Source organism: Phalacrocorax aristotelis, chromosome 4, assembly GCF_949628215.1.
Source record: "Phalacrocorax aristotelis chromosome 4, bGulAri2.1, whole genome shotgun sequence".
In the NCBI taxonomy this organism is placed as follows: domain Eukaryota; kingdom Metazoa; phylum Chordata; class Aves; order Suliformes; family Phalacrocoracidae; genus Phalacrocorax; species Phalacrocorax aristotelis.
Window position 1 is genome coordinate 42,983,236 of NC_134279.1, and position 12,391 is coordinate 42,995,626.

At 39.2% G+C, this 12,391-nt stretch overlaps 1 protein-coding gene across 2 annotated transcripts in view; it reads left to right on the forward strand.

Annotated features, from left to right (window-relative positions):
- Positions 1–12,391, forward strand: part of GALNTL6 (polypeptide N-acetylgalactosaminyltransferase like 6) — a 500,857-nt gene that overhangs the window by 404,049 nt on the left and 84,417 nt on the right. For both annotated transcript variants that reach the window (XR_012660321.1, XM_075091134.1), the window contains exon 6: positions 5,373–5,556. Coding sequence is in view for 1 of the 2 variants with exons in the window: in XM_075091134.1 (XP_074947235.1) it covers positions 5,373–5,556 (184 nt within the window). In the remaining variant the exon portion in view is untranslated. The remainder of the gene's footprint in view (positions 1–5,372; positions 5,557–12,391) is intronic.

The window sequence follows — 12,391 nt, forward strand, 5'->3', positions numbered from 1 at the left end:
AGAGTTTAGAATTATTATTATTGGAATGTATTTTATTATTACTACCACTAAATACACTGCTAAATCTAGTGTTATGCTATGCCCCTGCTATCCACCTGAAAACTTTTGTTATACAGGTATTGTACTCCTTCCTAGTCCTCCACATTCAATTAAAACAGTTTTTGCTGTAAATGTATCTAAGACCTCAGAGTTAAATCCAACAACAACTGCATTCACAATAGGAAGCTCAGAAAGAATGATTTGCTATTGACTGCTTTGCTGGATTCCAGCTGCAGCTGGCAAAGCTCCATTAGTCAAAGGAATGGAAAGAATCAATTGTTGTAGTCTAGGATTTCACTTTGGGAAGCAATGTCCCCTTTCCTACAAATGTCTCCTTTTCTACCTGACTACATACAAAGCGTAGGTGCTTTGCAAAGTGAGTGCTTTTTTGCTAGCGAAACCAAAGAAAAATTCCGAGTTTTCTATTGAAGAAGTTTGTATTAATTAAAAGAGTATGTCATAAGCACTTGACAGGGTAGGATTTCACCAATTAATGGTTATTATTTCTTGAATATTGTTGCTAGGACTGGTTTGGCCACAAAATAAGCTGATAAAGCATTTGCAGCCAAGAAGATATGCTGTTCTGCTAATGAACTGTCACTTGAGACCAAAACCAATACTAGTAACTAGTTTTTTGTTCAGATCAGTAACAAGATAATGTACAAAATTTCAAACGTACATCCTTTCTAGCTTACATATCAAATTACACATACGGTCTATCCCCTTGTTACCACTTTGCCTTTAATCAAAACATCAGCCTTTTTAAAAATAACCTCTGTGTCTTCACATAAAGCCCAAATGGCATAAGGGAGCAGAGGGAAATATAAGTTTCAACAGCCTTTCACAAGCAGCTCTGATAAGTAGCCATTAAACACTCTGGCATATTCTACAGCCACCTTTCCTCTGCTTTCTGATTTTGCCCCACCATGCATAATACATTGCCACTAATGAAGAAATCTCAGGAAGATTCTCACTCTTGTCCTCTGAAATCTTTTGCTAAGTTGCTGCAGATGAGACATAACCCTTCTATTTTGCTACCTTAGACGTGGGAAAATTGCAAGTTGCAAAACCAGCTCCCTTGCTTTCTTGTCTGAAATGAAAGTACTAGCTGGGTTTCACACTATAAAAACTGAAGAAGAAATAAAATGGTCACAAAATATTCATATTTACAGTTAGGTTTTCATTGGGTATTGAACTGATAATCACAACCCTCAGCCTCAAGCTATAAAACTGGAAAGATGAGAGAAGCTTCATCGGGGACCAAGTCCCAGTTCTCCGTAGTTCTCAGTGGAATGAGGTCTTTCTTGTTCCACATACAGTAGAAATACCCCTGTCTAACCAGCCAGAGGATCTAGAAATTAAGCTTGTGAACACTGGAGCTCAGGATCAATAGGCTTTATTTTGAAAGAAAAAGTAGAGCATTACATGAAGAAGGACAAATAGAGAATGAATACACAGGCAGTATATTTAAGGATGCCCTGTGCCCTGTTTTCCAAAAGGGACGAGAGAACTTTCTCATAACCTTTAGGTGGTAAATATTTACTATACTGAAAACAGATGGCACCTAGCTACTAATAATAGTAAAGTTAATATATTTTTGTAAGTATTTATCTGAAGATCTATCTTCATTCGCTCAGCACTGCATTTGACTGAATGTCATTCAAGGAAACCAAAACGGAGGATATACCAGGTACTTCTTGCTTTGAAGCTGCCCTATTTTAACTCTGATTTTATATGTCACGTCTAGTGCAAAGTCCTCAATAAGACCCCAGTTCAGCCCTGCTCTGGAGTGAAGACTGCCAGTCTTTGCTGAGATGGGCAGTGGTTTCCACTGTTCCAAACCATTTTAGTTTGGGTTTTTTTTTCCAGAATGAGACCTTGCAAGTTGCAGGGAACCAAGACCAATCACTTAAAGATGGTTCTCAAAGTTATTTAGGCATCTAACTTATATTTTAAGAATTTACTATCACTTCTTAGACCAAAGGATACTGAGTTACTTCATTACTTGTTAGGTATCTGAATAGTTTTGTGGACCTGAGCCTTAGTTGTTTTCAGTTGCAGTCCTTTGTTTTGTTTTGTTTTGTTTTGCTTTAAAAACAGGTGCAAAATGGCTTTTCGTTATTTTTTTAAGCTTTATTTAATTTCTTTCTGTAGCTTAAATGAGTTTCTAAACTGAGACAAGCCACTGTGAGATCTCCAAGAGTTTTGCCTGATGTTCACTGAGCAGGCAGCTGTACTCATGTAAAAATTTTAGCAAATACAGCTGTTTGTTATCACTCCTCGGCAGTATAAATCCAGCAGAAGAAAGATGTGACGTGGGCTCCAGCTGCTGTGGTTGAGAGTCTAGTGTAGTGTGAAGTTGCAGTTATTGCAGGTAAGAAACTAAGCAGCAAACCAGCTGAAAGACGCAGGCACGTCTTTCCTTCTGCTGGTGTTGCCGCAAGAGCAGTAAGAGGGGAGATGGACAATAGCTCATTAGTGCCATGGGCTACCAGAACTAGGTTGGTCAAAACAGCTTTTTTTCCTGACCAAGACTTAAAACCGTATTATGCAAAAATCATGCTTAGCAAGTTATCAAGGCATCTGCTAGCTATAGCTGTCCATCTCCACAACATTTCATGATGCATTACCTGCCAATGGGGAGACTGAGAATGCAACACTTATGACAGCTCAGATAACAAGATAATTTGCTGAGCCACTCAAATATGGTCACTATCTGTAATCGCATATATTTAAGTAGGAAAATAAGAGTATTTGCAATGTGGCTTTGGTACTTTAACCAGGCCAATTTGAAGGAAGCACTTGAAATTAAAGGGGTGCATCTTTCCCATAAAGATAAAACCTAGATTTTTGAGATAGTGATTTATCCAATATTGAAAACATATGTTTATTGTCACATGTGCATACTCTGACTGATAGTAGAAATTCTGAATTCAATGATGTATGTATATATTGCTTAAAATTATTAGGGAGAATGCTCTGAGCAATGTTCCCTCTTGACCCTATGCTTTCCCTCAAATCTTCAGGATTTTTACATGTACAATGATGCTTATCTGCCTGTTTTTCCCTTTACCAGCAGCATATGTGCGTTGGAATAATGCATGGAAATTTTCAGACCAGTAGGAATTTGTGAGAGAATGATGAATAAAGGCAACAGAAAAGAAACTGTAAAGCTTTTCACCTTTGACTTTCAGATGCTTGCCTTAGGAGTGGGTGAGAGGAAGAGCAGTGGCTGGAAAAGGCAGCAGCATGTTCACATCTGTAAAGCTATGATGCTAGCATTCCTGTGAAATGTAAGCTAGCCCTACAGCCTTTTTTCTGTTGCCTAAATTCATACTGGGGCTAAATTTGAGCCTAAGAAGTGCGTATGCAAAATTCATTATTTTAGGCATACTGAAAGAAATATTGAGGCTGCAAGTTTGATTACTCTGCCTTTTGGTGTGCACATCTACAAACACCCTCGTTTCTTCAAAAGTCAAGATCTGCCTGTGGTTCCTCCTCATCTCTGAAACATTTTTGGGGCTGAGAAGTAAGTTCTGCAGATACACGCAAGAACAGGCAAGTAAGCATCATGTTACTTGCAAAATCTTGCAGAATAGTAGGAAGGAAGACTGGGAGTGAGTTTAAGCATTGCTCAAATAATTTTCTCCCTGGCTAACTCTGCATGTGATTTTGGAGATTTGTCTGTTTGGAGATTCCATCTGTTTAAAGGCAGCAGCTTTTACAGATGAAGAGAAGGATGCTAATGTATTATGAGTCTACCTTTGACCTGCTCCAGCCAAATCAATTCCCTTTAGTTTCTCTCCTCCAATCAATTTAGAAGGGGGGATCAGAGACAGATTATTATAAACCCTATAACCATTAGCAGGACCATCACAGGAAAGAGATTATGTAAAAATGACTTTACATAATGATTACAGATAACACTACACAGTATACCAGTGAATGTAATTATATTTGGCAATAGCAACAGTAATGCAGCCATTATGTCTGAGATGAGTTTCCTATAATTTTGTAAGAGCCTGCGCTTTAAATTTATTTCACTATTAAAGGATAAGGATGGAAAAACCTGCTGAACTTCCAGGCACAGTAATTTCTTACTAGCAGTCAGCATTGTTCCCCCATTTGGATAGCCTGTAAACAACAACTGAGAATAAATATGAAAACTGCAGAGGTATTGCTAACATAATCTTTTTTTCTTAATTTTAATCCTTCAGAAGCAGGGAAGCAGAATCTGTATTATTAATCATTGCACCAGTATTACCTGCCTCCCTCTCTAAATGTTCATTCCACACTCAGCCCTCTGATTTTGTTTTTAGGGTATTGTCAAGCACCAGTGAAATCTAATCCTTAAAAATAAAAAGAAGTTTTCTACCTAGGCCCTACAATATGTTACATTTTGTAAAGGATCTAGGCTACCATTTGGAGAAGAAGCTTTATTATACTTGCTATTTTGAGTTTTGGGGTTTTTTCAAGGGTTTGTAGATAGTTTTTCTACTGTCCTTTCATGCCAACGCAGCTACATATTTTCCCTCTACTTCCTCATTTTAAACCATTATTCTTCTGTCTAAGTCTTGCAGCTGGAATATCTTCTTTAATTTTCTTTCTTTTCTGAGGAGTTCTACAGGATTAAGCAATAGGATTCACCAAAGGAGGCTCAGGCCCACGCTGCTCTTATACTAGAGATAGGAATTTGATTTAGCCTCACAGTTCTAATTTAAAAAAAAAAAAAAAAAAAGAAAAAGAAAAAAAGAAACTCCTTTCTTTAGAAAACAGGTGAGTAAGAATAGTACTGTGGGGCCTTCTTTATATCGCTGTTTTGTTCCTCATGTTGGAGTTTGCCTTTAATTTGTAGTATTTGATCTCAAAGCTGATGCACATTAGAGCCACAGGAACAGCATCTGAATGGTGGCAAGAGCCAAGATTCACATTAGGGAACACAAATCTCTCTCGCAGGAGCTTGCCATACACACTCCCCACAGCTGAAGGAGTATTTTTACATTTTGCTTGCTGGCTTGTTCCGTAGCTGACAGATTAGGGACAGCTCAGAGTAGCAAAGTGACAGAGATATAGATGACTGGACTCCTATGGATCTCACAGGGATATGCCTCCCTTTAAAGAACTGTAAATGCTTCTAATCATTGCCCAACTGCATTAAGTCCACTTTAGATAAAGGTCTGATACAGGTTTGAAAAATGAAATGATTTGGGGGCCATAGGGAACAAAGCAAGAAATCTTCAAACATCAGAAAACCTGTGGGATTCGCTTTGGAGTAATATGATAGATGGCTTGACTAGACATGCCGTTTCCTATTTTCTACTTTCATTTTTCAGACCAGATTGCACTAAACCACAAAACCATCGTGTGTCCTATGATCGATGTCATTGACCACAATCACTTTGGCTACGAGGCACAGGCGGGGGATGCCATGCGAGGAGCTTTTGACTGGGAAATGTACTACAAAAGAATACCAATTCCTCCAGAGCTCCAGAGAGCTGATCCCAGCGACCCCTTTGAGTAAGTAGCAATAAAGGGGAGAGTGGGAACATGAATCAGAACAAGCAAAGAAGGTAACTGTAGCAGAAGAATCCAAGGCCAGAAATTTCCATGTAGGCCACTTTGTACTAATGAAAGGTAGTAAAAGCAAACAGCTTCTATACAGGTTTATAAAATCCCCAAACAAGGAAAAAGATCATGGCAACAAGTTGCAGAATTCACAAGCTGTGCCTGGAAACAAAAATCTTCCCAATCTTTCCAGGCCCAGTGGTTGTGCATAAAAGAAACAGGCACATACTTGTAGTTAAGAGAAAGTACTGGCATCAGACAAGGAGTGAATGTGACTGCAGTTATCCTGTTTGCTCCACAGAGCACTTCCTGAACAGACTTTAGTTTAATGTTTTCTTTACTGGAGTTGGGTGCAATACATGCATCAATAGCTGAGTCCACATTCTGTAAGCAGATGCTTTGTTTACAACTGGTGATATTGCTACTGTATATGTATCGCTGTAACTTAAACACAGGGCTGTCAAACCTGAACAGTGTCAAGCTGATCAGTAAATAATTTTTGATAAGCCAGCCTCTGATCCCTGTGTTGTATAGATCAGCTCATGCACGGGAATGATCTTCTACCCTTCACAAAGGTAGATCCTTTTTTCTTTTCTTCTAATTATACTCATGTAAGGGTCAGCTGGGATTAATCTGCATCAGCAGAGAGAGGACAGACAGACAGAAATGGTTCAGTGTGGCAAAGTCTCCAGGTCTCTCATGTGGTGTGCATCCCAGCAGGGCTGGCAGCAGGACTGGCTCTGATGCTGTCAGTAGCCCTGGCTGAAACTCCATGCTGCAGGTTTTGGCAGTTTGAAATCTCAGCATTTTCCCCAACCCAAAACAAAACCTGGAAACAACAGCAACAGAAAACCTGCATCTCTGTCCCAGACTCTGCACTATTTTGAATTAATGGATCTGATTCATGCAGAAATTGACCCTTATATCCAGGGAATGACCAGCTCTGTACAGGGAGAACTGCGGCATTCGGTGGCTTGTTTTCATTATTCCCTCATTCCCTTTTACTTATCTCCATCTAGGCCTATCAGCCTTCATCTTGCCTTGGTGTAAGTGCTGATGAAGTACCTTCCATCACACCTGCCAGTGTGACCACTCCACACATAGATGCAGGTAGTTCAATCACATAACCCTCCAGAGTTGCTAGAGCCTCCGTTGTTCTTCCACAAGTCTTCTTGGTCCTCTGAGCAGAAGTTGATGCTTGCTGAAAGTCACCTAACATGTCATATTGTTTGGTTCAGTGTTCAAAGTGTGTATAAGTAAAACTTATATATTGCCAGTGTAAGCTACAGGGTTGCTTATCAGCCATTTCACACATTTGCAGTTTGTAGTATGCATCTCTCAAAGGCAAGAGAGGCCTGAAGAGGAAGTATTCATAGGAAACTTTCTAGAACAGGCGAGGCTTTGTGCAGTACAGAACAGATGTGGTGGTTTTGCATGAACTGTTGTTAGTATGGCAGCAGTTGATACCCACCTTGCCCTGCCTGCATTCATAAGACACACAGATGAATGGCTTTGCAAGGAACAACATATGGGACAATGCAACCTTCTAATCTCTTATAATCTGGGTAGCCGTCTCCCCAGAAAGGTGGAAAGGTTTCCCAGTTCTTACACAAATTAGTGAGTGTCTTCCTTTGTTTTCCCCATCATAGGATCTGCATCAGAGCGATGCAGGTGGAAAAGCAACTTTGCACGTAGAACCACCATGTCTGTCCCTACACATGACAGCGGGATTGAAGGCTGGCTGAGCTAAGACAGTATCTTTGCTCAAAAGTACCCTCTGCCTAGAATGGCAAGGGTACAGAAGTGTGTTAAATAATCACTATGAATTTTGCTTAGGGGAGGAATTATTTTCTAATTCAAAGTCAGTACTGCTTTTCTCATAGGGCCTTCTCTGTTGACACCTTGGGCTTTTAATACCTTGCTTACAAGTACGGTAAATGTTACAAACCATTTTAGACGTCAGTAATTTTATTGACCAAGACAGCTTCTATAGAATTTAAAAGACAGAGCAGTTTTCCTTTAGGTGCATATACACTAAAACTAGAAATGGCTTCAGCCAGCACTATAATTATTACATTACTCTTTTGTAAGCAGTAGGGATTTTTTTTTTTATTTAGGTTAAATATTTTACTATTGGTATCCTAATAGCTTTATTTCTTGCCAGAAGCATCAGATCTGAGCTGGTCCTTAATGAACTGGAAAATTGCCAGTGTTTTTAGTAGAACACCAGCACATAATGGGTACGTGATCCAAAAATTGCACTGACAAGTTTTCCCCCTCACTTAAAATGCTAACTCAGTACGTGTGGTAAGCAGAAAAGGTCGCACTGGCCTTAGAAATAATGTACATAAACCCAGATCAAACTACAGAAGACCTAAGAGCAGTCATTGTATTATCTGAATGATATGTTTGCTTTCCATCTGCATATCAAATCATTATATCAAAATACTGCTGCAGCAGATATCAGCAGTGTGTTTGCTGTTGACACAGCAAGCTGAAGTGTTCTCAGGTAGGCTTTTGGTGTGACAGTAGCATGGAGCTTACTGAGCACCAATGCCAGCTGAGCTAGTGTTTCTGGAATTAATTTTCCCCACTTATTTTTTTTTTTTTAGCTCTGGTCAGTGTTTGACGGGCACTCTCCTGTTGGACAACATGTATCTGGATGCAGTCTTTCAGTTCAAAATCCCTCTTGTGAAAAATCTAGACAGTGTCATCCATCTGTGGTGTGAGCATGAGCATGTTTTATTGTTCATATACCTGCAGTGTCACTCAGGCAGCATCCTTACCCTCTGCTGTGACAGAACTTGGAGCTTCATTCCAGATCTCAGCTTTTCCTGATGTACACCCACACTCATTCTCAGGCCCTCTGCAGTTGTTCACACTGAGTAGCTTTACACCAAGATTTGGCTTGATGTTTGTGACTTTAGGGCTGTATAACACTCTCAGAAGCTTCCAGCCTGCCCAGTGTCAAATTCAGGTCCATATGACATACTAGCACCAACCTGGGAGTCACATAACAAATTTAAAGCTGCATTTGGATCAGGCTGCATTTATCTACAAAATTTATCATTTTGGTTCACATGTAGTTTGTCACTGGCCACGCCAAGTTTCCTGTAGTTTTCACTGAACCAAACTCTAGCTGTATAAAATGTATTTTCAATCAAAGCTCCTGTGTGAATTATTGGATATTGCTCTATGCTCGTTGTAGCGTTTAGAAAGGTTTAACAACTATTCCATAAATGGATCTCATGTAGCCTTTGAGATTAGCTATTTTTCTGAAAGATCTGTGTTGCTGTTTTTCAGGATATGTTGAATCCTTAGAGGCATAGAAATTGGACTTCACCCCTGATAATGTTGCCTTCCCATCCAGAGACTAAATCTGTGACCTTGTTGATTTCCCTTTTTCCTGTGCCACAGAAACAACAGAAATTTTATACTGTATTCAACTGATCTGTCACACTTGCAGTTCATCACAGTTGGCTGTAGTGATTTTTCTCTTGCAATTCATGTACAACTACCCCAATATATTCTGAAGGGGACTTCATGCTATTTTCCACTGATGCATTCAGGTTTGCATAAACAGCACAGAGCAAATTGGTGTTCTGATGTATTGTGGGAAATTATCAGACAATCATGAAATCGTTATCATGTCATGATGATGCTCGCTGTCTTGATCCCAGGGTCAATGATCATTCAGCAGAATTTGAGATGAAATCTCCTTCTAGACTTGTGGCAAGGATTACTTTGGCTTATTATCTCTCGCTGGTTTGTTTCCTCTGTCATGGCAGAGGTTTGGGAGCATGCCCTTATGGGATATATGGGTTTGGGACATAAGAGCATGCTTTTGTGTGGCTGTTTCTGTCTGTGGTGCAAGCACTCTAGTCTCTGAAGGAGTTTGCCTAACTCAAGCGATTGCCACTTAAACTAATAGGATAACCCTGTTACTATAATGGACTGTGATATACAGCATGTCAGTTTATATGATTTAATAGCCTGTCTGGGCTAAAAGCTCTGTGGAAGTTTAAAGCAGAGCTTTGATATGCTCAAGCCTGCTGGGGATGACTGCTCTTTATTTCCTGGCAGCACTTACATTGCATCAATTCATGTTATCACATGCCCAATCTGAAAACGGGCATCAGTGTCCAGACATGCCAGCAGCAACATATTTTTAACCAGACAGGAAAACATCAACATTTCAACTGAAAAAATTATTTGGAAAAACCACCAAGTAAGAGAGAGGATTAATATAGCACAGATCAGTTAGGGGAGGAAAGGGCTGCAGCTCCTCAGAGCAGTTTCATGGTGGTGTAACTTTATGATACAGGAGGGAGGGAAAGGTGTGGGTGAGACCTAACAGCATTGCTATTGAATTGCAACTCAGGATGAGAGAAATGTTGTGCTACTTAATGGATGCCAAGACTTCTACCACCTAACTGGGAAAGTTAGTGGTTTTTTGGTATACAACCACTCCTTGCTCTCCAAGGGTTCCTTTCTATGCTGGCCTGTTTGCCTTCTGACATAGTGCCATTATCCCCAGACCTCCCTGAAAGGAGACAAAGCTGGAGAATCATGTAATTCTAGCAAAGGACCAGAACAGTAGTTTGGCAAATACTGGGCTAGCCGAAGAAGTAGAAGCAAGTTTCTAACCTCTTTTTAGTTCTTGTACTCAGTTTCCCATTTATAAAATAAGAATAGAATCACCCCACCATTGTAAGGCTACTTTGGGTATGAGTCTGGCAGAGGTTATGGAATTGAGGTCTCACAGTAATTGGAGCCGTTTATGGAGTCTTACAGTAATAGGGGCCATTTATGATTTACGGATGTACCTTTTGGTAAAATTTTGGACGTAGTCAAGGGATGAAAATAGGTGATCGGTACCTTTTTCTCTTGCCTTGCATCACAGACTCTCAACCTTGGATGTAACGTATGACCTTAATGTAGCCAGATGTGTGGTCGATTGGAAGATTATCTGGTACTTCCTGTTGATTTGCATGTGTAAAATGATATTATTATGATGATGATGATGCAAGCTGTTGTCGGTGTGCTCTTTTATTTGAATATGACATACTCTCAGAAATACTGTCTTTTTCTGCAGCCTCTTACTTTCAGTATTTATATATACTTTTAACAACATGTTGGTGCAAAGGAAATCTTTGCTAAGACTACATTTCAAAACTGACAAGTACTTTTACAATTTTATGATCATTTTCTGAAGTTTAGAAAGTGCTTTGGACAATGATTTCTGTTCTATAGCTCCCAGTGCTTTACAGTCTGTGTCTTTTATGGCTGATTTCTGCCTATAAACATATTCATAAAACCTCTCACAACCAGAAACAATTGTCTCTTTTTTTTTTTTTTTTTTAAAGCCTGACTATAATGTAGTGTTTTGAACTGTGCTGCAGGAATGTTTGATGCAAAGGCATTATTCTACAGAGAAGCAGTCTCCAACCAGTGTGAGTTTGTGTAATTTAAGGTCTTGATTTATTTTTTTGTCAAGCTATGGTCTGTGGAAGACTGTGAGTGGACATAACAAAGTGGAGATAACAGCAGCTTTTACAAACTGCCATCCACCTGTGGCACCAAGAATTTTTTCAATGAAAAATGCAGACACTAGCACCATTTATGAGTGAAAATATGAATATTCAATCATTTTCTCCTGCCTTTGGTTGGATTTCAATGTAGAGGCTCTGTACAACCAGTATAGGAGACACAGGGAATTTAACCAGTCAGGATAAAAAAAGAAACTAAAACAAAACGAACAAAAAATCAAACAAACCTAAAACCATCAAAGATAAGAACTTGCTGCTGTTATAATTTTTATAACTTCACAATAATCACTCAAGCAATTGGTTGAGTCCTACAGACTAGTTGAATTGGATAGATTCAGGTTTGATACACAACTTTTCACTTGAATGTTGCTAGTCACTCATGCTTCTCAGAACAAATAGGAACAAATTTTGTTCATAATGCCTTGATGCTGCAGTGCCAAAGTAGCTATGCTTTTTCTGCTTCTGTGGAAACTCGTATTTCCAATTTTCTTTCACATTTGGAGCTTCATGGTTAGAATGTAAACATCCTGAATGTAATGTTTCTAGCGCTGTTAGCCTGCTACTTCACACAAGTATTAACTTTAGAGCTTGACAGTCTATATGCCCATATGCTGGGGCAGATTCATAGAGTGGGTCACCAAAACTACCAGCAATTAGAAAACTAAATGGTTTCTGGACATGAATTTAGTATTTCTTTACATAAAAAAAAGACTGGGATGGTGGCCAGGAAGAAGACAGAGATATGTTGCTCGATGATTACAGGCGAGCTATTTAACACTGTCAACCTCCTATTGATACAGATGACTTGGCTTTCAAAATTATGAAATCATGCCGGAACAATTTTCCATGAAGAAAGAGAAATCACACTTTTAAAATAATTATTTTTCTATTTTTAATTTTATATTTTCAAGCCTTTTTCTCTAGAACTTTCATGCAGAATTTGGTGACACCTATTGGTCCTAAGAAACAGTAAACCAGCACCCTTTTCTTACATTTTATAGTGTTTACCAGCATAAAGTTGGACTGACATCTGCATCCACTTCCATTTCTGTTTGTTTGTTGTTGTGGGTTTTCTAAAGAATGACCTATTGCTATCTAAAGCCCATGTCTGTGCTACAGTTGCATCCAACAGAAGAGAGAACAAAGACTAAAACCAGTGACTAATTTTGTCTGACCCCTCAGTGTGCCGAATAGCATCCAAATCTGTACATTGATGCAAGTTCCATACATGCTCGTTG